Source organism: Sycon ciliatum, chromosome 2, assembly GCF_964019385.1.
Source record: "Sycon ciliatum chromosome 2, ocSycCili1.1, whole genome shotgun sequence".
Classification (NCBI taxonomy): domain Eukaryota; kingdom Metazoa; phylum Porifera; class Calcarea; order Leucosolenida; family Sycettidae; genus Sycon; species Sycon ciliatum.
The window spans coordinates 32,130,177-32,155,314 of record NC_088644.1 but is presented as its reverse complement, the minus strand read 5'-3'; the positions used below and the strand labels follow the sequence as shown (position 1 = coordinate 32,155,314).

The window sequence follows — 25,138 nt, the reverse complement described above, 5'->3', positions numbered from 1 at the left end:
TGATGAGGCCTTTATGGCCGAAACAGCTTGCTGTCTACAGCATTGGGTATTACGCTCCTTGACATTTCGTCTTGTTGAGCACTCTCGGTAGGCTGCTCTAGTGCTGCTACTGCATCACACATTGCCCACTTCACGCATTGCCCACTATCTTAGTTAGCTCGACGCCAGAGTGCTAGAGCCCTAGCTGAGCACTCTGGTGACGAGCTATCTTAATTAAAATCTGTGGTGCCTCATTTGCATTATGCTTGGTAGCTCTGCTTGCTCAAAGCTTGTAGCTGTACTGATGAGGCCTTTATGGCCAAAACAGTCTGCTGTCTACAGCATTGGGTATATTAGGCTAGTATAATATTTGTAATAGGCTAGTATATAATTATAAATCAGTAGAATTCTTTCATTTGCATATAACAATATTACATGTGATGTTGAATTTGGCAGGTTTGATGGAATGTTATACGATTTGTGAATATTGTAAAACACTGCGCATAAATATCAGCAGTGTGCAAGGTAATGTGAAATATTCAGCATGGCTGACGGAATAAAGAACGCACACACACACCACTATTCAAGAGTGAAACATAATTACTTCGAAGTATCAGAAAGGCTCAAGTAAAGAAGCTATTTGTCTGTTTCTGCATATGTCTTGGGAAGAACTGAGTCCATTTTTGGCTTTCTGTTGGCAAGAACACACTGACTACGTCTTGGGGCGAAATCTGGTGGGTGGCAAGAACGGAACAAGGAACTGCAAGAATACAGTCATTTTGCCCTTGAGTAAGTACCATGATAAGTCTTAGTACATGGTGCCATGCCATACAAGTTCTCAGGTGGCATTTCATACCTCACAATCATCCTCGGGTAGAGAAAACGGCTCAGGTGTTCCACTCAGCAATTTTGTAGAGCGGTTGAACACTTCTTCTTTGTCCCTGGGGGATTCTTCCATGTCCCCAGATGTCTTCTCAAATTGAGTATTGAATGGGACTACCTCCCGCCAGGACGATTTTCTTTCTCGGCTTGGTTCAGGTGTCAGTGTAGGAGCTGCATTCAAACCTGCAGGCTCAGGAGTAGGTGTTTGTGTGGGCATTGCATTCAGAGGGGTAGGCTCAGGAGTAGGTGTTTGTGTGGGCATTGCATTCAGAGGGGTAGGCTCAGGAGTAGGTGTTTGTGTGGGCATTGCATTCAGAGGAGTAGGCTCAGAAGTCGGTGATACCACTGGGAGGACCGGTGGCTCGGGAGTGGGCGACACCAAGGGAAGGTGAATCACTGAAATATCGTCATCGTTGTGAACATTACCCGAGTTCAGAATGGCAACTGGCGTGCAGTCCGCAGAGAAATGGGCAGGGTCTTCAGATGGTTCAAGTAGCCCCTCCGTGTCCGATATAGCTCCCGGTGGTGTAATAACAGCGTTTCCCAGCTGTTCATCGAGATTGGAATCCTTATCTCCAGTGCCAGTTTCATTCAGCGAACTCTTGTTTGCAACAGCATCGCTGATCGGTGAGGCACTTGGGCTTGATTGGAACAGCTTGCTACGCTTCTCTGCTGCTTCAGGGTCCTCGGCAGATGACGGCGATCGTTGTCTTGACACTGAACGCCCACCGGTGCTCGGTGATCGCCGCCCAAACAGCTCAACGTCATCCTCACAGCCTTCTTCTTCTTCCTCGGAGTCGTCACTGTCATCCGGCGCAGCTGGTCGGATTCTTGCCATTATTTCTTGTCTCTTGTAGAGCATGAATCCAATAGCAGCGACCAGCATAACCAGAACACAGCCTGCTACAACCAGGGGTATCCAGTTGAACTCAGCTGACGTTTGCTTCTCAGCAGCGGCATCAGTTGGAAGGTGAACAACCGTTTCTAGGTTAGGATCGCCAGGACCAGTGCTGGTGAGCTCTACCGGCTCTTCAGGTTCTTCAGTAGTTATGTGCGTTGTAGGTGGTTCAGGTGCTTCGGTGGTGACTGGGTTACATGTGTTCTCTGCCAGTGCATACCCTTCCCTGCACGACGCAACACACTCAGTGTCCTGCACATACGTCTTGCACTTGCTGCACTGCGAGGCCAGGGGCCCGGTACAGGCCGGGCAGCTGGCATCCGGGCAAGCTCGGCACTCCATATGGCAATCCTTGCACGTATCGGTCACGTTATCAAAGTACGCCGTCGGGGGACATGTACACGTCACGATCTCAGTGCCAGGCGGTGTATGAAACCTGCATGTAGCACAGTCGCTCGGTGTTGGTCCACTGCACTGATCACACAGGGCATGACAAGTATGGCATAGCTTGTTTGATGCGTACGTGCTCTCCGGGCACGTGGAAACGCACTGGCCATTGTGCAAGATATTCTTGCAGCCGCCACCGCACTGGCTATTGCCTGGACCTGTGCACCAGCTGGCACACTCAGCATGACATGGCAGACACTGCAGGTAAACAAAACACACGGTAGCACATTGTAACATCACAGCACTGCACAGAGGCTAGCCATTTGTAGTATGGGGATCCTTTAGAGCATCTGACTATCTCGGTTACTTTCACGTGCATCCAAGTCATAATGAATTCAGTTGTACCGACACTGTCCTTTATGCACTCTTCAAGTGCAGGAGTGGTCTCAGATTGACCTAGGATTTTGTTGTTATAGTCATGCAGATACTGGTTCAAACAAACAAACACACTGCACCAAATTTTCTCTAGAAGAAATGCACTAAAAATGTTTTGTTACTCATGCACCCATAACGCACCAAACACATCCACACACCAGAAAACCAACGCACCTGATCTTCTCCCGACTGGTAGGTGCCCGATGTACAGTTCAGGCAAGTTAGAATATCGCTTTGCTCACTACCACTGCAACTTCTGCAAAACTGAGCAAACACAATGCACAAACATCCAACATTCAGTAAAAATGACAGAAGGGATAGTGAAGTCTCAACATGGCCTTGTTGTAGTTGTAAGTCTAACACAACAGCCTATTCCACAATTTGGCTCACGCTCACCGAATGGTACTAAAAGAGTCCCTGAATTTTTGAACATTTCAATAATACAATGACTTTTCCCTTGTCCATTCCCTCAACCTAGGAATACTTCAATAGTAGCCAAAGTTTTGCACAGTATTCAGTATTGGATATACAGCACGGATCTGAAAACAACAGTTACACTAAATTGCATGGGCTACTGTAACAGTACTGTTCAGCAGATCTCTAAACTTCCTTTCTGGTTCTTTCCCAACTGTGACCTACCCAGTTGCCAGCGTAAGGTGTTCCGGCGTCGGCCGGTTCTCTGTACAGATATCGCTTATCGCAGACATTGCTGTTGTCACCGGTTGGATTGATGGCAGTTGTGTGATCCAGGCACTGGCCCTGCAAAGACATGATATACAGTCAACACAAATCAGGGGCCATGGAGGGGGGGGGGGGAGGGTCCAAAGAACCCACCATTTTCTAAATGTACAACTGAAAACATTTACAACCATACATCCTCACCACACTCTCCGAGTGGTCCCTGGGCTACACAAAGCACGGAGAAAGAATAAAATTTTCGGGCAAGACCGCCTGGAGGGCGTTGTGAGCATGTAAGGTTATACATATGATGGACTGCAAGAGAGGTGGAAAAAGGAGGACAAAATGTTACGAGTTTTGACAATTTAATTTTCTCACCATCCGAGTTAATAGCGAATATCGAGAAAATGTTACAGCCATGATTTTCCTGTGCTTCACCATGAGTATATGCTAGTGTACTGGCTAAGGAGTGCAGGAGAGCATGGCTAAGGAGTGCAGGAGAGCATGGCTAAGGAGTGCAGGAGAGCATGGCTAAGGAGTGCAGGAGAGCATGGCTAAGGAGTGCAGGAGAGCATGGCTAAGGAGTGCAGGAGAGCATGGCTAAGGAGTGCAGGAGAGCATGGCTAAGGAGTGCAGGAGAGCATGGCTAAGGAGTGCAGGAGAGCATGGCTAAGGAGTGCAGGAGAGCATGGCTAAGGAGTGCAGGAGAGCATGGCCAAGGAGTGCAGGAGAGCATGGCCAAGGAGTGCAGGAGAGCATGGCCAAGGAGTGCAGGAGAGCATGGCCAAGGAGTGCAGGAGAGCATGGCCAAGGAGTGCAGGAGAGCATGGCCAAGGAGTGCAGGAGAGCATGGCCAAGGAGTGCAGGAGAGCATGGCTAAGGAGTGCAGGAGAGCATGGCTAAGGAGTGCAGGAGAGCATGGCTAAGGAGTGCAGGAGAGCATGGCTAAGGAGTGCAGGAGAGCATGGCTAAGGAGTGCAGGAGAGCATGGCTAAGGAGTGCAGGAGAGCATGGCTAAGGAGTGCAGGAGAGCATGGCTAAGGAGTGCAGGAGAGCATGGCTAAGGAGTGCAGGAGAGCATGGCTAAGGAGTGCAGGAGAGCATGGCCAAGGAGTGCAGGAGAGCATGGCTAAGGAGTGCAGGAGTGCATGGCTAAAGAGTGCAGGAGAGCATGGCTAAGGAGTGCAGGAGAGCATGGCTAAGGAGTGCAGGAGAGCATGGCTAAGGAGTGCAGGAGAGCATGGCTAAGGAGTGCAGGAGAGCATGGCTAAGGAGTGCAGGAGAGCATGGCTAAGGAGTGCAGGAGAGCATGGCTAAGGAGTGCAGGAGAGCATGGCTATAGTACAGAGGTTAAAGTGCACGTTATTTCTGACGTGACTCGAAAGTTCAACTCGCGTTATTTGGCTCGCGCGTCGAAAAACAACGCGAGTGACCTGCAGCTCACGTTGAAATTTGGAGTTTTACGCCAAATTTGACGTGAAATTACGGGTCGCGTCGGAAATAACGTGCATCTTAACCTTTCTAAAATGTGCAGGAACTTGCCCTAGCGAATACCTCTCATCAAAGGACACCAGTCCACATTCAGTACACATTTCTCCAGTACGTCCCAATAGCTCCTATCAAACCGTGGTAAAACTCGTAGTGTGGTTTGGGTAAGCCCCAATACAGGACAGCTAAGTCCTAAGGTTGCTTTTTGATGATGAAGATTCCACCTTACTTCCCTCCTTTGCACGATATACGCCTCCGGATATGTTTCATTATAGTCAAGAAGGCATATTATGAATTCATAAACGTACCTCGGCAACGCCGTTCTCATCCATTTCGCCCAGGTAGCACTGGTTGCATCCGCCAGTGCCGAGTGATGTTGATCCTCCAGTGCAACCACCCTTACACACTGGACTGCAGCTTGTACAGGTGCCACTGCTGTCTGGAAACTTAGCACCGGGACACACACCCACACAGTACGGCCCATCTTTGTAGTTCTTGCAAGCTGAACATTCTTCAGATCCCTGGATATGATCACAGGGGAGAAGAAAGGAACCAAGTTATTCATTAAATCTCTATGTCTCGCTCACTCAACAACGATCACAGCTCACAGGCAAAGACGAAAAATTGCATACTGGGAGCATAGTGATGGTGAGGCTTTTTGCCATCAGCCGACCTGAGGTCTCGGCGTCACGGGGACATAAACGCATCAGAAAAAAGAAGAAGTCTACTCTCTTTTCAACCCTGAAATACATACATGTAGGAAGTTGATGAAGAGAATCAGATTCGTGAATTCAAGCTTTTTTGTCCACAGTTGCGTTTATTGTACACTATCCGCCGCACATAATTTTAAATGCATTCCACAGCAGAGGCATGTTATCATGATTCAAGTGCTGGTGGCTGAGGCAGTCCAGATATCAATATTTCAGAAACGTTACAGAGATAGGGAGCGGAGAAGGGACAGTCGGGCATAAGGAATGAGTAACTGTCCACAACTGTACCTCGATTATGTACAGTCAGAAATCGTGCCACCCAGGCGCCAAACTGGCCGCAATCTCCTCTCTATATCTCATAATGGCTCAGTACAAGAATCCAAAAGTCAACTAAATGATACAGACAGTTGTGGATTCGCAAGAGGTACACAAAAGGAAGTAAAATAGGGCTGTTTTATTGTTACTCAGAGTTTCATGGCAAAAACCAATCATCGGACAACAGAAGGAAAATAGAAAAAAAGCGCAGATATATGAAGGCAAGCAGAGGAGATATAATAGTCCAGTGCAGACAATATGATGATCAACACCTCCCAGAGACAGTACGCTCTGACGGGCCAGCATCAACATCTCAAGGTGCTGGGTGCATATGGTGAAACATGAACACGCACACTCATCCACACACACAGTTGTGAATATGCACTTACTGGTCCAGTGCAGCCCTGGGCACATTCTTCATGACATGACAAGCACTCTCCGTCAGCTCCATCATATGTCAAACTGAAAAGGAAGGAAGAACAATATTATTGGTCAAAATGGAATTTTCCAGGTGATTTAGTACACAGAATGTGTTTTAGATTTCATACAATGGTTGTATTATGTATCTTTGATGACGACCACCCTGTATACACATTAGATGACTGGTACATAAAGGGTAAAGTGTGAATGCATGACACCTATGCTTCAATGCAGCTCATTTATACTTAAATACAGCTCTCCGTGGAAGGAGCACTCGTGAGGCATTCGTTTTCAGTTTTTCACCATGCGATGCACCTTGGATGCGGTAGAAACGTTAAAAGCATGATTTAAACTCTGGTTTCCATACCTTGGACAGGAGGCTTGATCAATGCACTTGTTTCCCACTTTCTTGTGTAGACAGCGGATACATTGTGTGGGACCGGAACCCCAGCAGCCAGCCACTGGGTCACACACTGGATCACATAAGTGACCTTCAATTTCTGAGCAGGCCAAAAAACATGCAACACACCAATCAGCTGGACACTGATTCGACAGGTACTGGTGAAACATCAATGCTTTCGAGAATGAATGTGAACACTCCAGTGCAGAGGTGTTTATGGCAAAATAACATGGCGGCAAAGAAACAAATTTCTTTGTTTCGTAACTACATGTATGTCAACGTACCCAATGCTATGATAACTCTGATAACGTAGATACTGAAGACCTCCACCCAGAGACTATGATGCCATAAACGTACGGAATATGTGCCGCTCCATTTTCAGCAATAGAGCAATCAAGAAAAAAATGACCAGAGGAACTGCCTTCGAGCAGAATTTATTACAAGGAAAAATTGATCGTAGAGAGTATCTTAGATTGAGCTCTTACCACAAACAGTCACATTCTTGTTCCAGCGTACAATCCAACTTTTTTTAACCTCCGACTTTAGCAGAAAAGTGCTGTTGATCGTCGACGCATAGCATATGTCACTGTTGCTTTGTATTACCACGCTTCCACCGATATGCGTCAGGGATCTGAGATTGAGAGAGAGCAGGGGAGTGTTGGCGAGATACACTGCATAAATCGAACCATACAGGGCAGTTCCTCGAATAGCTTCTAGCTTGTCCAGGAAGTCCAGAGTTGTGTAGTTCACGCTGCCTCTACCACCTGGTGACATGAAAATATATTGATCGATAGTCTTCACATCCTTCAAGACCTGCAGTTGTTCTGGTTCTTTGATTGTAAACCTGGCAACGCAAGGAAAGTTAACACAAAGAAGACTTGCATTTTGATGCAACCTTCCTTACTCAAATTACACATTTGGAGACAGGAAATTGCGCACAGCCACGGGGTGCTAAAATGATACTGGCTCTCTCTCTCTCTCTCATTCTCTCTCTCTCTCTCTCTCTCTCTCTCTCTCTCTCTCTCTCTCTCTCTCTCTCTCTCTCTCTCTCTCTCTCTCTCTCTCTCTCTCTCTCTCTCTCTCTCTCTTACTCTTACTCTTACTCTCACTCTCACTCTTACCCACATACACACACACTCTCTCTCTCACCCACACGCACACACTCTCCCTCTCTTTCTCTCTTCTTGGGTCCATTGGTACATAATAGTATAGTGCGGATCGGCTATAGGGTTGTCGGCTATACAGTCAGACCTCGCTGAACCGCACACATCTGTTTTCCACAAAAATATCCGGATAGGCGAGGGAACCGGATAACTGAACACACATACTTTATATGCATGTGGCATGTCAAAAGCAGTGGCATCGTACATACTTGTAGACAGGTCTGTAGACAGGTCCTATGCAGTACGACTAGCGTGCCCAGTATGTAAAACAAGCGAGAAAAATGGCAAGTGCATGCAACTGAGTGCTATCCGCATGCATCCAGCAGGTCAAGGACCTCATTTGCTTGTACAACTCCCTGATACTAGCTTCTGCAAGCCACATGCAACCGGATACAACGAAGCTTTTTGTGCACATTTTAACCAGTTTGTACACAAAATCATGCACCGGTATGCGGATCGCGAGGTCCGGTTATGTTGTATGCATAACATATGCTGCACATCGGTAACCAGCGATTTTCGTGCGGATGGCAAGGGATCCGGATAAACGAGGACCGGATAAGCGAGGTCTGACTGTAGTACCATACCTCTTATAGTGATCGTATTCTCAAATTCATTTTCGTAAACCACCCCTTTCTATACATATCGGATCGGCTATAGTAATAATCGGCTATAGTAATATATCGGCTATAATGATACGATTTCTTTGTCAAAATGATTTTATTGCATACATTTTTCATCGGCTATAGTGATGATCATAACAAATTATACATCGTACATGGCGAGATCTGATCGCGGCAGTTAGGAAGCGCTGGTACGACTATGATATCCCTCGGAGGAAATAATTCGAACTGTTTGGCGCTGGCTGTGCTTGTTGTTCCGGGGCATCATCGAGCGAGAGCAGAGGCAGCAATAAGTACCAGCGCTGAAGCGCTACCGTGGTCTCCGCTGAGATGTTGGAGAAGGCATTTAGGTAACAGCGAAGACGATCAGGGACGTGGAGAAGCCTCTCCATGAAATACGACATCACGCGTCGATCGACCTGGCACTTGGAACGGTTTCAGCGGTGATGAGTCGAGCGATGGCGACCCAGACTGAGACTCTACTCCCACTAATCGATCCTGTAGATATTGTTGATATGTCGATCGAATGTGTTTAAGTGTTTCTCTTCCAAAAGAACACAGTTGTTGAGCACAGCAACTCCTTGAAAACTCATGTCAAAAGTCACGAAGTTTTTGTTTCCGCAGAAAGTAGCTCTGCACTGCGCGTACTGCACAGTCACATGCACAGCACGCTTCTGCATGCTGCACTAATTCGAATGACACCATACACGCATGTGTCAGGCATACCTAAGTATGCATATCGCCTGTAGTAATATATTGCCTATAGTGATATTTTATTATTACAGCGTGCGACAGAGCTCTCGGCCATTGAAGAAAATGTTGAGTCACCTCCACCATTACACTGCGCTCTTTAGCCGACTAGACCCTCCTGCACACAACCATCACCATTGGCAGTTTTGTATGTGGAACCCCCCCTATATAATAGCAGTTTGGTCTATATTTTTTAACATCTACCTTCACTGATGAGCTATGTATTAGCGAAACAGCTGTCTGAAGGAGTTTATCAATATCGTCTACGGAAGTGTCCTCGCAATGGTGATGGTTGTGTGCAGGAGGGTCTAGTCGGCTTAAGAGCGCAGTGTAATGGTGGAGGTGACTCAACATAGTGATATTTTCACGAAAATAAAACATCAACGCTATAGCCGATCCGTACTGTATTCAGCTGGTTGTGCTGGCTGTTCTCTCAATGATATGTTCATAATACACTCGGAAGAGACCGTCGAGAACTGCTCTACTTTCAGAACTCGTCCGTGTGTTCGGTGTCTGATATATTTTTTTACATTCGCTGGGCACACTCGGACTTAAAGTTGAGGACTTACCATGAAACTGCTGAGAACTTCAGGTATCCCTTGATATGCGTGCAGTCGCGAAACCTCTCAAGTGTTGCATTGGTTTCGAAATCGACAACCTGCCCAAATGCATTCTTTGGCAGTGAACCAGACCCATTGCAAGCTGCGCACGAAGAAAACAGCAGATTTTTGACTGGCAACCAGCAAATCTTGTTTTAAGAGCTTCACAACCTTTAGATTATCCAACATGTCCAAACTGCATGCAAAAATACAGATGCCAAACTGCATGCAAAAATACAGATGCCAAACTGCATGCAAAAATACAGATGCCAAACTGCATGCAAAAATACAGATGCAACGAAGTACGAGTAAAAGTATACAACGAAGTTTGAGTGAAATATAATTGCTCTGTGTGCAATCGAAAGTTTACAGACCATTGAGTTTGTGGAGCCGGCTATGCTTTCACTATAATACGGTGTCCGGCTTTTGCATTGTTAGTGATTGGTTTAGCCAAGAAGGACTCTTCATTCATAGCCCGCTCGGCTGCAGGCATGGCACTCTAGCGTCGAAGACTTGCGCTGCCGCTGGTTTCGAAGGGGTTCTCAATCCCGATCTCTTGCAGCGGTGTAATACAAGCCATTCTTTGTGCAGTTCAGCTAGGCATTTGTCTCGCTGTTGTTTCATGTGTATGTTGGCGATACGGTGCAGCTTTAGCACAATCCGGTCTTCAATTATTCTTAGGCATTGACACTCATATAATAAGAAAAGTGAATTTCTACCCCCGTGTTTCGTGAGCTGTTGCAACTTCTGGCTAGGTGTCAGTATTTTAACACTTGGAGACTCTTAGGTCTGACCTAAACGATAATCTTGGCCAGTGGGACACCAGGTATTCACTTACTCTTTGGGCATATACCATCACAGGTGAGGCAGTCACTGCCATTGACAATCTTGCCACTGCCACAGGACTGGACACAGCGATGACCATCAGTGAAGCGGTTATCTGAAGTCAGGCAAGAGAAGATAGACTCTGAGCACAGGAATCTCTGTAGTACCAGCTGCAGCAGCAGAAGTAACATCAGCTGCTATAGGTCGCAGTGGTGGATCCGGGGGGGGGGGGCCTGCCCCTCCTTTGAAAATTTCGACCTTGGTCTAGGATTACAGTAGACTGTAGTCTGTAGAATGAGCGCTCGAAATGACTTGGCGTGTCAAGTGGGTCACGCGTGCTGGGTATTTATCCGTCCGGTGCCACTCACTAGTCAGCGCGCTGTGTACAACTACTGTACGCACTGTGGCCTGAGGACACGGCCGCACTTCAAACATGTGAAAAACGTGCCAAAAATGCAGGGCCTGGTACAAAGTGCAGCTAGCGCAGTGCAGCGATCGCGTTGGGCTGAAGTCCTGTACGGTTCACGGTGCTGTCGGCTTCGTCCTTCCTTTTTCTTTTTCACTTGTCAGAAACTAAACGCTCTCTCTCTACTTCGCTTGTAGCCAACGGGTTACCTTCAGATATGCGATAAAGAGGAAAGGGTCTGACATCAGGTCGTTCTTCAGTGAACCGGTAGATAAGAGAGCTCGCGTTGAAGAGCCGTCCAAAGGTCCGTCGCAGCCGCTGCCGAGTGGAAATGTTCCTGCACTTGCGACATTACCCGAACCTGCTCCTGAATGTGAAGTGCATTTCAAGTCATTCCTCCAGTGACAGGTCTCTGCCTGGATCTCCGGTTTCGCACGCCAAGCCCACTGAGAGCAGCACTGTTCCAGCGATGGAATATTATATGTATATTTGTGGTAACTTTGTAACATACCTGCATACCTGCTAGTAGTAGAGTAGTGTCGCCCTAATGCCTGAGTTACAGCACAGCTTGACAACACTTCCAGTCCAGTTTGAAAATGTCGTGAGAATGGAATACAGCAGCTCTTCACAACTTCAGGACTTTGTCGTTGTTGTTTTGTTTGGGGGGGGGGGGGTACCTTGGGCCCCCTCTTCGGCCAAATCCTGGATCCGCCACTGAGGTCATGGGCCCTAAATGTGTCACAGTCCACAAGGTTTCTGAACTCAGACATTGCAGTGTGTGGGTGGGTGGGTGGGGGGGGGGGGCATACCGTAAAGTCGCGGATAAAAGCCGGGCTTATAAGCACATAAGCCGCTTTCTACATCAGGCTTCAATGCAAACCAGGCTTGTATGCAAACCATGCTTATATGCACCACTGATATTTTTGCTAGGCTTGTATGCACATCGGCCGATCCGGGCTTGCATAGAAGCCAGGCTTCTACGCGCGACACGCGTAGGTCTACCACTGACTACCGGTATGGCGGCAGTTTTACTATGCACTGCACATAGTGCATGCACTATTGACCTACCCGATCCGCGCTTGCATAGAAGCCAGGCTTCTACGCGCGACAGGCTTATAATGCATTTGACCCGTTTGATTTTCAGGCTTCTATCCGCGATGTGCTTGTATGCAAACCCGGCTTTTATCCGCGACTTTACGATAATCCAATAATAGCATCTAGCCCATTGGAACATTTGGCTCAATAAATCTGGAAGAGATATTCGAAACACAGCTTGCTTTGAGGCTGGGCTAGCAAACTATTGGTTTTATGGGGTGGAGACCGGGAGAGGGAAGAAAACAATTTCATCTGACTCACCTCAATGTATTCATATACTTAAGATCACATTCGCGGGCATTAACACCTGTGGAACAGTTTCTGAAAACGTTTGTAATGAGGAGTCTGAAGCTTGTTCTTTTCTTGACTGCTTTTTTTTTGTCTCCAAGAAAACCTCTCAGCAAGATAGCGTGAGAGAGCGTTCGGCCATGAAACGTTATCACTTCACTACATCCTCCACTCGTCACCACCTGGTGTCCTTGGTGCCGGTGCTGGTGTGTTTACGCTGCATGCATTGGTTCGGGTAAGAGTGCATTCTGGTGGTGACGGGTGGAGGATCACGGTTGGAAAAGAAAACCTCTCAAATACCGTAAAGTCGTGTATAAAAGCCGTGCCTTTTGTGACTTTCTAGGGGAAATTTTGCAGGCTTCTATAATTATGAGACAGGCTTCTATACAAGGCAGGATTTCTATGTATGTCAACACTACAACCAGGTTTATGTGCCGACAGTGTATCTTGAAAATCAGGCTTCCATTCAAAACAGGCTTGTACATGAGATAGGCTTTAATACAAGACACTACGGTGAGTATTACAATTGGAAATGATCATCCACGATGGCTTACCTGGACAGCTGGGCACACACACTGTGCCGTCCAGTACATACTTAACATTGGGATTCGGAGCCTGCCTATACGTGGCTGGGTCGTAGACAGTCAGCGGTGGACATGCGGATACGCACGTCCCGTTGTTGGCGTAGTGCCTGCACGCCTACGCACCAGGAAAGCAGCACAACACCAAGGCACGGCCAACTGTGAAGATACTACCCAATGAAAGCAAAGCAATGCCATGCTATGGAATTCCCAGGCTGTAAGTCGCCAGGATACACTCAATGACAAAATGGGCACAGGGACAGCTATATTGTCCTGGAACAGCAGCGAGGAGAGGGACTGTTTTGTTTTTATCTATTTTTGTTCCTATGACTCAACAGTACAATGTACAACTTCAAAAAGGGTCGAACAGGAAAGTAACTGAGGATCATCATAACATAGAGTGAGAGAGATGAATAGGTGGAGCATCCCGTTATAGGGGTATACTTACTACACACTCAGTGTCTTTGTTACCGGTGCATCCCGATGCACATTCGTCATGGCAACACTCCGCAGTGCTGTTTCCAAAGCAACGGTGGCCACAGTGCGGACTGCAACTGGTGCGCGAGGCTGAACAAGCAAAACACAGCACACACATGTACCGTGAGTGTGGGTATTGCTGAGCAATGGCAAGTTATAGGGCTATCTCACGCAGACAATGCTCTGTCAACAATAGAGCACAAGTGAAATCCATTGATTTCATAGAAATACAGTCCAGCTTTTCCATGCAGAAGTTATTCTGTATTCAGAATATACTTACGAATGAAACAGCTAGTGGCCTTGTTGTCCCAGCAGCCATTTTGGCATTGGTCTGAACAATTATGTGATTTCGAACCTGTAGACGAGGAGAAAATGTAATAGGAACAGCTTGAAAATCCACTCAAACAATAGTTCACTGATTAGTTCACACTATACAGGCAATCACTATAGAATATGCTGATATGTCAAACTTACATCTAGCCACTCTTGTGCTGCTATCAATTTGAGACGAGCTGTACTGAGCCTTGGTGTTGAGCAAATCCCTCCAGTCGATCGTATCCACGTAACACAGCGAAGGCAGACTAGCAGCGTTGAAGTTGACCGCGCCAGCCGAGATCTCCTTCAGCGACAGTGCCTCAATGGTGACCAGATTGTTGGCTGTACCAATGTGAAACGCCCACTGTCCCTGGTAGAGCTCTCGTCCCCGTATGAGCTTGAGGCCTTGAAGTGGCAGAATTGGTCTTTTGTAGTCGAACACCCAAACAAACCCGTGTACCTAGGCACAGTCGACACATAAGATCGAGACGTTCACAGTACGCATCTTGAACCCCGGTACTTTCATACGGATATCACTTCGTCCATCTCCACTCATTCTTCATCCGTAAAGTCAAGCTTTATTGTTCTCTACCTCTAAGACGAGTGCTTCCTCCTACGCAATTCAATACATTGAAAAAAATGGGTCTATGTCTATACTCTGGCCTGTTCTAAACACAATGAAACTATGGCTCACCTCTTCGATGGTGTTCAAGAACGAGTAATCCATGTCGTCGTACTCCACATTCTCAATGATGAGATTATTCAGCACCACCTGGCAGCCCGAATACCTATTCTTCAGCACAGTGTGCTGGGGAAGAGAGGTTTTGAACTGAGAGTCGGCTATCGTAGCTCCAGTGCATGTTGTTCTTTGGTCCAGGCTGGCATCGCAAACACCTGCAAGTGCTGTTCAGATGGCAAGAAACACAAGCGGCCCACAAGAGTCCTTATCATACAGGCCAGCCGGAACCGGTCCGGTTGGTCAGGTTAACACCGGACCAACGTTGTGGCTACAAACGCATGTTTACTGCCGATGAGGGTATGTGTCCCCGCAATGTTATACACAAACTGTATGAAAGACTATGGTACGGCCGGACCAATTGAAAACTGCTTCCTGCCATAGTACGTGCTCGTGTATTCTCTAGTCTAGGATAGACAACAGAATTATTCTGTTCGGGAGTTCTGTGACTAACATGTTCTGTTCAGGTATTCTGTTGTCCAGGATAGACTTTGTTCTGATCCACAGAAGGCTAGGTAACAACTGATCCCTCATGTGAAGGCGACAACTAACATGCTTCTAAGGACACACAATTCGACAAAATGCTGGAGGACGGAATTCAGCAGTTGCCAATGACAGGCGGAATCAGTCGCAGCTCCGGGTAACTCGAGCACACTGCGGTCCAGTCCTGGTGTACCACAGCCTACACGAAAAACTGCTGCGCTCTAGCCGAAGACGATACGATTCCGCCCAGCCATTGCCATTGGCCACAACTGTAACACAAAAATGTCGTCACTCACCTAGCAGAAGAATGAATCCTGGAAAGAGAAATTCTTTTCGACGAGAAAGTGTTCCCGCAGACCCGGTACTGTTCCTCCGCAGTGGCATAGTTGTCGCACGCTCAATGAAAATATCCGGCCAAGGTCAACGCACCCAGACTTGAAATGGCTAGCAGTTTCTGTAAGCAACCTCGCTCCCCAAACAAGTCATCAGCCAAGGAATGGAAAGATACCGCTGGGTTTCGAAGAGCACAAGCTGCAAGACGAGGAATTTCTCGTCTCTTGAAAGCTTCGTCGTTTCCCTTTCGTGTGCTGCTTTCAAACGACTTACGGCAGCGTGAGTTCAAGAGAAAGATGAGGACCGTTCCAAAATAGTCTACCGGATAGAATGGGTCGAGCCGCTGCAACAGGCAACAGACAGCTCATTCGACTAACTTTTTTCCTCTTGACAGCTATGTTATAACGTTAGGCGATGAATAGGAACGAAAAATTATGATCTCCGCGAACGTTTGTGAGTAGATCTACTACTACTAGTAATATTCTAGTAGTACTAGACTACTACTAGTAATATTCTAGTAGTACTAGTAGGTCTACTGATGACAGTAATGTGCGTTTGGCCGAGGTGTGAGATGTCATATCGGACGCGTATGATGCACGCCTGGCATTGCATGGCACAAGAGGACATCCTGGTATTCGCGCTGCATGGATAAATATGGACTCGCCAGACTTGGTGGTTTTTACCCAAGGCATCACTGCCATCAGATGTCCATGCATGCGCGCAAGCCTTGGGCATGGCATATTTCCTTGGAGCTGGATGGAAAGAGTCAGTGGACAATGAGACAGCACCAGTCATCATAGACATGTTGGGCGAAATCGTGCCTAGGAAAATGAATGACATGACAAAGCATGAAATCAGGCCAAACACTGAATTTCAACACACATTTATGTTGCTATAAGCAGATGCACAGGTGAAAAACTCACAGACTGCTGTCAATCTCAACATGAATGAACATGCAGCAAGAATACAAATGTGTCTTCTCTTCGCAGCATCCCAGGCATAGCCACACAAACACATGGCTTTAGCTGCTTGATATTCCACAAGTGTGCATTGAATTTTGCTGCATTGGCATTGGACAATACATTGATGATAAAGGGAAAGTGGAGGAAACTCTCCAAAAAGCAAGTCCACTCGTGACTAGAAGCGCATGATGGAAGGAAGCGCAGGAATAGAAGGAGCGCACCAAAGCTGGGCGCACTAGAATTGCGACAGAGACTGTTTTTGACATGAACTAGGGTAATAATAATTCTCGCCGCATACTTCACGAGCTGATAGGACTGTACATGTTGCCCAGCAGCATGAACTGTCTTAGAAATTAATGTTATCGTTCTTTTTTCAGAATGGATTGCTATTGTAAACTCCAGCAGTTCATGCTCTCCACACTGGCACCGTACACAAGGTATCCATTACGCATAGCCTGGCTTCAGGTATCCATTATGCATAACCTGGCTTCAGGTATCCATTATGCATAACCTGGCTTCAGGTATCCATTATGCAAAACCTGGCTTCAGGTATCCATTATGCATAACCTGGCTTCAGGTATCCATTATGCATAACCTGGCTTCAGGTATCCATTATGCATAACCTGGCTTCAGGTATCCATTATGCATAACCTGGCTTCAAGTATCCATTATGCATAACATGCTTCAGGTATCCATTATGCATAACATGGCTTCTGGCTCTCTGGTCGTGTAATCCAAACCTCTACACAGTCATTCTATGTCGAAGCATTGTGGTCCCCAGATTGGGGGGGGGGGGCTATGATTTTAATCACTCAACTGAACTGCCATGATACCGTTGCGGGCATTTCTCAGATACAAATTTCATTAGATTGGCTGATAGTTGGGGAGACGAAGACATTCAAAAGTTATGTTACAGCACAATTTGTATCGTCAAGCTGTCCCACCCGGAATCTGACCAAACAAATATGCGCAGAAATGCACACGTACCCATGGAGAAAAATCAGTTAGTGCTCCGTCACACTTGCTGCACGGATTGGCAGACTCACTGTCCTTTTCAACGTCTCCACGCGGCAAAGGTTTTCGAGGCAATCGTTCCCTCGAAAACCTGCTTGAGATACCTATGGACCTGTTCACTTGTCATAACGTCATCGTATGCCCAGAGCCTTTGACAAGCCAAGTCGAGGACGACAATATACGGATATGCTGTAGCACGCCTCATGCCTATCACTTTCTGCAGGCGGTTGCGGATTTCCACATTCGTTCCGCTGTGAGCACACGCAGAAATAGACACATAAGTAGTGTTATCTCAGAGGCTGGTTGCTATTACGCACAAGCATACTGGGAATGCACGCTAGTCAGGACAAAACAGGCAGAATACTTTCGTGCAAAAAGTGATGCTCCAGTTAAGAACAATAGACAAAAAAGCAGTACTTTATTCATGTATTACCCGTACATCAAGACGGTATGAGGTAATGTAATTTTCAACCATGCGTTAAAAGGTATCAAGTTTGTCACATTCAAGTGATCAGAGTTTCGATCAGGGCCTATTGAGGTAGCTTTAAAAAAAGAGATCTGTTTGTCTTGGAGGAAAATAGATTTGATCCTCAACCCACCGCCATCACATAATGTTGACAAGTTGTCACAACATTGGGCCAAACTTGAAAATAGCCTCACACTTCGGGTTATAGCAGATCTGTGGATATTTACCTCTTGCGGGCTATTTATAGTAAGCATTTGAATCAAGATAAAAGGAAATACAGTCATCACCCTTATTGTATATGCTACAGCATATGTATATGGGTCACCTAATAGGGATTGAAAGTGCTACGTCACAGCCATTCCGGAGTCATGAAAACGCTGATTTTCAATCCCCTTCGATGCAGTTTTTGTATGGATCCAAACACGTTTGGGTGGTTTTCCTTCACAGCGTAACTTAATACCACATCCACCGAAAGTGATTTGATTGGGCTCTCCTGGTCAGGGACTCACTCTTAGTACAGACAAATCACACCTCTGTGCGACACGAGGAGCCAACCTCCGCATCCTGTGCTTCGCTATGGGCAGATTGGATATGGGCAGGTTGAAGTCGATATACATGTACGAGCGTTAGCATGCCAAAGCAAGTTAGCCCCCAGCCCAGCGAGCTGGCCAAATTTGCACGCATGCGCGAGTCACGCAGGCACTTCAAGATCCCGTTCATTGTCTCTTGCATGGTCATTGCAGTTTTGAGTTTCGAGCTTGCAACTTGCAGAACATTTGTTCCCACGCTCTCACTCTCTACCTCAGCTCATGTTTCTGGTACATACGTGTATTCTTATACTTCCTGAGAATGTATGCTGTGAACTGGTTTCATTGTTTGTTGGCCTGTGGAAACAGGCTAGTGTGACTGTTCGACCTTTCCGAAATAGTCGGGGTGCGCGAGAAAGAGAGTTTTCCCTTGGTCCACAGTCGGTACTCGTAGGTTCAACTGTGCTGGTCGAAGTAGAACTGTTAGCGTTTCATTGAGACTCCGAGCCACCCTTCTCGGCACTGGAACAAGTGCTAGCTGTAAGTAATGAGACCGAATGATACCGGATGGGTTCCCGAGATGCGCGGAATTTTACCGAATTGGATTTTGACTTGAGATGTCATTGCTCGCAAGCCCTATGGTTAGGTGTTGAACTAATGCAGTGGACATTGATCTGAGAACATACGTGTACAGAAACTGGACATCCCAATCCTCATCCAACAGCACGTCTCCCATGAATATCAGCTCTGCTGTCTCAGATAACAACTTCATTGCGATTGCTCTTTGTTGCGAACTTCCGTCTGGAAAAGGAAGAAAAAAACGTGAAAACAATAACCCTGGTCTGCTCATACAGTCAATGGCAGATTTTAATCCTTTGAGACTGACTTCACTCTCCCAATTGGCGGAGGAGTTCTGACCGGGACGTCGCCAGGACTGTGATGGAGGAGGAGGGCACAATTTTCCAGCATACAGGGTATATTATGTTACTATCTGCAAAGATCGTTAGTGTTTCCATTGAACCATGATAATTATGTACGCTGAAGAAAAACCAAAAGAAGCTAAAGCAGCCACTACAGTTGACAATGAAGATCAACTATGGATGGCAAGCCTCCAATTACCAAATCCATAATGACATGCACGCATTTACGAAGCATACAGCACAGCACACAATACCAGTGAAGCAGATGACACATTGCTTAGTGTTGATGGCCTGTTCATAGCGCTCTGTCAGCTCCATAACGGGCTCTTCTTGCCATGGAAAATCCTAAGGATGGGAAAGAACATTGTCGTTTTGAGGGAGGTTTCAGCAGCAAGAAGAAGAAGGCACTCAACTATCTTGAACTATCTTGATAGTCGCACCAACCTCTTCTTCACATTATCTTGATAATCATCTAGTATATAAAGTGAATGCTTTGCTCCGGTTTCTTGCTGCAGAACTGCAGGGTTCCACTCCTGACTGGTCTTGTGAAGAAGGAAAAAAATGCCATCGGGAAGGCGGATCAGACAGCCGCTGCATGCATGGTGCCAGGAATAGTACATCAATAAATCAAAAGCAATTCTCCTTCTCCTTTTGTCGCACTCGCTAACTGTATAATATCTGGTTGCGTTGGTGGACAGTTAGTCATAGCTCGTAACATTTTGTACTTCGCCTTTTTCACTAAAATTCTCCTTCTACTATCAATGTGACTTGAATGCTTACATCTGCGAGTGGATCGTGGTTGATGCATGACACACCCTCTGTTGTTATTATCCTCAAATCTAAACCCAGGACAACTAAACGTGGAATGCCTGAAGAGAAAAAAGGAGAGAGAGAGAGAGAGAGAAAGAGAGAGGGAAAGAGATAGGGAAAGAGAGAGGGAAAGAGAGAGGGAGAGGCAGATAAACAGATGCGCAGACACACAGACATCTGTAGCACCCATTCAGCAAGAGAGCTAAATTTGGAAAAAATCAATGATCAAATGCTACTTCAAAGTTGACGGAATAAAAAATAGCACACAAAAAACATGTGTCACTAGCAAGTCAAATGTGACCTTTTGCACCATTAAAAATAAAATTGGTCACGTTGCCACTGGTTTGACCACTTTTTTGCTCATGTTTGTATCACCAAAGTTCCGGATTTAAAGAGTAACGGTGTGAAAGGACTCATCGGACTTGTTAGACGTGTCAGTGGCCTGTGTACTTCGTGCGCTAGTTCACTCAGAAAGTATTTTCTGTTGCGGTTCTTCCAACTTAGAAAGATATAGGTGGCCCTCGATCAATTCTGACACTGTTTAGAATAGGTGGGCGTGTTTCACCTACTGACCTCACTGTGCATACTAGCAATGACAAACTTACATCGGATGTGATAATAGTTAGCAAAGAACTCCCTGCGATCGTCGTCGTGAGGAACCGCAAGCCACAAGCAGTTGTAGAAGTTATTCTGAAAGTCACCCGGATTCCGGTCGGCGTTGACGTAGACAATAGCAAATTTTTCGTTCCTCTCCTTCATGCGCTTCTCCGTCTTCTGTAGCAGCTTCTCAAAGTCTTGGCACAAATGGCTCTAGATCAGTTGAAAGTAAAAATCAGGGAACAAAGATAAGATACACATCAGATCATAAGTTCCTGTGTGCCATGCCCATAGGAACACAATCGGATGCTATAATGATCCCTGTAGAAACTACTTCAATGCTACTCAATGAAATCCGATCGCATGAGTCAAGTTTTCGCCCTGTGTCAGCAAGAGTACATACCCCCCCCCCCCCCCCAGAGTGTGCAACACCTGACCCAGCTCCGCATAGGGTCGTGGTCGAGCGAAATTGGATCTTCTGATGTCATGCGTACACTCCACACCAGCACAAGGCCGGTCTCGAGGCAGGGCACCGTTATTTTTGATCCGAGAGTCCCCGCGACTCCCCGGGTTCCCCTCAGATGTGTACGGTATTATGACGCAAAGATCCGATTACGCTCGACCAGGACCCTATGCAGAGCTGGATCAGGCGTGGCACACTCTGGGGGTTATGTAATCTTGGTTTCAGGTCACATGCCATTGTTCACAGCTCTAGGGCTGCACAGCGCCCAGCGTGGCCGCGACTATCTTGACCGTATTTTATCGAACAGCATTGTTGTAAGCAGTACGTCCAGTGGGTGTCTGGTAAAATTCACCCTATGGGAGGGAGGGAGGGAGGGCAGAACATAATGCAAAACATACAAGGCACTTCTTATCCAAACGCAATTTAATGTGGAAAAATATACAGATGCCTAGAAAATGTCCATAGAATGCAAGCATACATCTTGTACGGTCTTGCACTAACGTGTGTGCTTAGTACACTGTTGCAGCAAATGTGTTCTGAAGAAAAGTATAGTACTACCTTAGAAGATCCGAAGTAGAGCAGGATATGCTTGCCTAAGAGACACTCGCCGACAACCATGTCATACGTGACTTTCTCTTCGGGGTTCTCCGGTGGTATTACCGGCGCCTCAAGATAATGACCTTTGATGAACAGATCTCTGATGTCCGGGGGCCTCCAGGTGAGTCGCTTTGCGAGCGGATCGCTCTCCACCAGCTGTCTGCCATTCGGATAGACAACGTCACCATTGTATCCATCAATGAATACCAAGCTGGGTACGAGAGTCACACCGTATTTGCTGGCCATTCGCCGCTGAGCACCGGGGAGGACAGAAGTCAGAGAAGAGCCTTACTCAACACTCGTGATTGATACCGCAAGCTGCTTAGAGACTGCAGCACAGGCAGTGTAAACAAATCAGGTGAACGAAATCACCACTAATACATATGTAGGACTCAGTGACCAGTCAAGGCCCCATGACCAATCACGGTCCCCGTGACCAGTCAAACAGTCACAAACCCCCCATGACCAGTCACAAATTAGTTTACCAGTCACAATGCCCCATGACCAGTCACAAATCACCATACATGTACATGTGTAAAGTACACAGTTCGTGACTGCTTCGTACTGCAGGATTTGTTGTGGAAACTATAATTCCCTATGAGCGGTCACAGAATACAGCTGTGACCACTATAATTCCATGCGAACAGTTACATGCGGAATGTACAGTTGCGACCACTCTTTCTCTGTGAGTAGTCACAGGCAGAATATAGGTATTTCTGTATTACAAGAGAGATTGGAAGGTTTGTCACAAATCTGAGTTTCACGTATTACTACGATCGCTGGGATTGCACCACACACACACACACACACACACACACACACACACACACACACACACACACACACACACACACACACACACACACACACACACACACACACACACACACACACACACATCCACACACATTCTCTCTCTCTCTCTCTCTCACACACACACACACACACACACACATATTATAGTCCTACACATATACATCGCAACACCAACAATTCTTGTGGATCCAAAAAGGCTAGCTATAACACAGCTACAGAAGTGTATGCATAACAATGCATTCTGCGTGGACAGCTCTCCACATACCGAGTCGTGAAATTGACCTCTCCCAATATTAACCAGCAAGCATTGTGTTGAAAACTTTGAGGGCTGGCAGTACCATGGATTTGAATGGTCTCGTTTTGATTGGCGTGAAGTTCTCTAGTTGTCCCTTATTTGCAATCACACTTATACACTTATGGAATCGGAAATGGTGATATGTTTGCGCCAACGCTTGGCAGCAATACTCCTTGAGTGCAAATTGGCTGATTACACAGGCTGTTCAGTTGGTGAACATTTTTTGTCACTGGGCTCTTAGACTAAAAACAGTACTGTACCAGGAACTACATGTTCTGAGAATCATACATGCAGTCTCTGGAGAGGGTGATACGGCGCTGACAAGGTATCCAACTACAAGTGCACTGCTTACTTAGTGTCAACATCCCTGTCTACATGTATGTTTGACTGACAGGAACATCACAAATATGCCATCACTTCCGATTCCGGAAGATTGCACGCAATAATGGGATTGGAAGACGTACTGAATGCCAAGTCTTAAAGGGGAAGAATAGCCTTAAATCAAATTTTCACCAGTTGTAGTCTTCGGGGTGCTGAGTCGAATGGTCATGATTGATCTGAGGAAGCTGAGACGCTCCCTTCCTCCTTTATTCCCAATCGAATTAGCCACTTCTACCGAAACTGGGTGACTGCACTCTACTAGATGGAGATTTGTATGCAAAATGTCACGAAAAGTGCCATTTCGTTCCTATAAGCACGGATGACCGCGATTGACCCATATGTCGTAGTCGTTTGGACAATGAGTCGACAGGTTTTGGTCTGAGAAGGTTGCGATGCAGCGTTAGGCCCTTATTCCCAATCGAACATGGTTGAATAAGCAGTCACGTGCTTAGGCGTACACCAGTCACCTGGTCACCGTGTCTGCCACTTACAGCCTGTTTGGGCGCGTTTCTCACTCGAGTTGAACCTTGGTATGAAAGTTGTAACCTGCAGGGCACAGTGACCAGGTGACTGGCGTACGCATGAGCATGTGACCGCTTATTCGACCATGTTTGATTCGGAATAAGGGCCGAACGCTGCACCTCAGCCTTCTCGGACCAAAATCAGTTGATTCGGCATCCAAAAGACTACAACATATGGGCCAATCACGGTCATCCGTGCTTTTACAAGAACGAAACGGCGCTTTTAGTGACATTTTGCATAGAAATCCCCATTTAGTAGGGCGCAGTCACCCAGTTTCGGTGGAAGTGGCGAGTTCGATTGGGAATAAAGGAGGAAGGGAGCGTCTCCGCTTCCTCTGACCAAGATCATTCAACTCGGCACCCCGAAGACTGTACAATTATTTAAGTGTTGAAAATTAGATTTCAGGCTATACTTCCCCTTTAAATTTCCCTTCAACATCATGAGTAGAGGTCAAACAATCCTTACGGCAATAATTGGACCATGACCATTACCAAAGGGTATATGGTAGAACCCTCTTGGTACTTGCTTCGTGAAGCTTTGGTACTCCAGTCTTTTCGCATCAGGGCTGAACAGTATGACGGCCGTCTTTCCTTTATTCTTTGTTTTCGCTTTACTCCACCAATGCACCAAATTCCTGAGGAAATCCCGACTCGGCCCGCACCAGTAAGCGATGAAGAGTAGTCCTACAACCATGCCTGGCATTTCAAACCTGGAAACAGCGTACGTTGCCAGAGTATTGTCGCTCACAGTATCGCCTAGAGAGTTTGATAATGTTCCGTAGCCCCTGGGCCTGTCGACAGCTGCAGCAGCCGCTGGCTCGGGCTCTGGCTCGGGCTCTGGCTCCGTCTGGCTGTCATCGCTTGAGGTTCCAGCAGCCGTCTCTTCTTCTTCATCGTTTCCTTCGATTGAACTATTCGGCTCAGTTTCTGGTGCCGTAGCCATTTCCTCTTCACGGCTGATGATTATAGTCGCTGAATAATGTCATCTGCGGAAGAATAAGTTCGGGCACTTTCCAGCAGGCGAGAACCACGCAGCCCAGTTCGTTGGTTTCGCTCTTGCAGCTTGTTAGGATCTTGTTCCACAAACCTAATAATTATAGTTACATTTCACTAAAACTAAAAGACTTGCGAATACACAACCAAAAATATTTGTTGCATGGAGAGCTCAGACTGTCAGTGTCTCCACCGCCGCGGAGTAGGTCTACTCCCGATCCCTGGTCTCTACACTCTACACTGACTACAGACTACAGTAGTACAGCAGGATAGGGTCTACACACTACTCCGTAGATCTACGGAGTAGATCTACGGAGTAGGTCTACGAAGTAGATCTACGAGTATTCGCTATCGTTTGAGAAGACTGGACCACAAAACGGCACAAGGCAGTGTCCACGATAGTCGATAAGTCACGGCACCGGCAGCACACTGCACACGCAGTCGTGGCGATCAGATCGGCCATCTCCACGTAGGTATAGTACTAGTACTAGTACACTGTAGTAGATCTACGTA

At 46.7% G+C, this 25,138-nt stretch overlaps 2 protein-coding genes across 3 annotated transcripts; both read right to left on the bottom strand.

Moving 5' to 3' along the window:
* Positions 1 to 207: 207 nt before the first annotated feature.
* On the bottom strand, positions 208 to 15,636 carry LOC135809721 (epidermal growth factor receptor-like). The gene is made up of 15 exons (XM_065323137.1): positions 15,227 to 15,636; positions 14,406 to 14,614; positions 13,871 to 14,171; positions 13,677 to 13,751; positions 13,368 to 13,486; positions 12,893 to 13,037; positions 10,563 to 10,664; positions 9,695 to 9,827; positions 7,078 to 7,436; positions 6,560 to 6,692; positions 6,162 to 6,234; positions 5,056 to 5,268; positions 3,221 to 3,340; positions 2,756 to 2,845; positions 208 to 2,404 (listed from the first exon to the last, which is right to left on the bottom strand). The coding sequence occupies exons 1-15, from the start codon at positions 15,312 to 15,314 to the stop codon at positions 830 to 832; spliced, it is 3,735 nt and encodes a 1,244-aa protein (XP_065179209.1). The 5' UTR covers positions 15,315 to 15,636; the 3' UTR covers positions 208 to 829.
* Positions 15,637 to 16,493: 857 nt separating this feature from the next.
* Positions 16,494 to 25,138, bottom strand: LOC135809722 (nucleoredoxin-like). Of its 2 annotated transcripts, XR_010552230.1 has the most exons (8): positions 24,099 to 25,138; positions 21,581 to 21,871; positions 20,568 to 20,772; positions 19,933 to 20,021; positions 19,407 to 19,497; positions 18,919 to 19,033; positions 16,932 to 17,490; positions 16,494 to 16,876 (listed from the first exon to the last, which is right to left on the bottom strand). XR_010552230.1 is itself a non-coding variant. In XM_065323138.1 (7 exons), the coding sequence occupies exons 1-7, from the start codon at positions 24,573 to 24,575 to the stop codon at positions 17,280 to 17,282; spliced, it is 1,479 nt and encodes a 492-aa protein (XP_065179210.1). In that variant the 5' UTR covers positions 24,576 to 25,138; the 3' UTR covers positions 16,494 to 17,279. The 2 variants fall into 2 exon arrangements, 1 of the variants encoding a protein (XP_065179210.1); XM_065323138.1 differs by having other exon boundaries at positions 16,494 to 17,490.

Excerpts from the sequence above, each read along its gene's own strand:
- LOC135809721 (XM_065323137.1), bottom strand. The coding sequence starts at position 15,314 with ATGCCACTGCGGAGGAACAGTACCGGGTCTGCGGGAACACTTTCTCGT. Across the intron at positions 6,693-7,077 it reads CAAGAATGTGACTGTTTGTG|AAATTGAAGGTCACTTATGT; the intron begins GTAAGAGCTCAA and ends TGGCCTGCTCAG. Across the intron at positions 2,405-2,755 it reads ACCAGTCGGGAGAAGATCAG|TGTCTGCCATGTCATGCTGA; the intron begins GTGCGTTGGTTT and ends GTTTACCTGCAG.
- LOC135809722 (XM_065323138.1), bottom strand. The coding sequence starts at position 24,575 with ATGGCTACGGCACCAGAAACTGAGCCGAATAGTTCAATCGAAGGAAAC. Across the intron at positions 19,498-19,932 it reads ACCACGATCCACTCGCAGAT|GATTTTCCATGGCAAGAAGA; the intron begins GTAAGCATTCAA and ends TCCCATCCTTAG. Across the intron at positions 17,491-18,918 it reads GATGTCCAGTTTCTGTACAC|CGGAACGAATGTGGAAATCC; the intron begins GTATGTTCTCAG and ends GTGTGCTCACAG.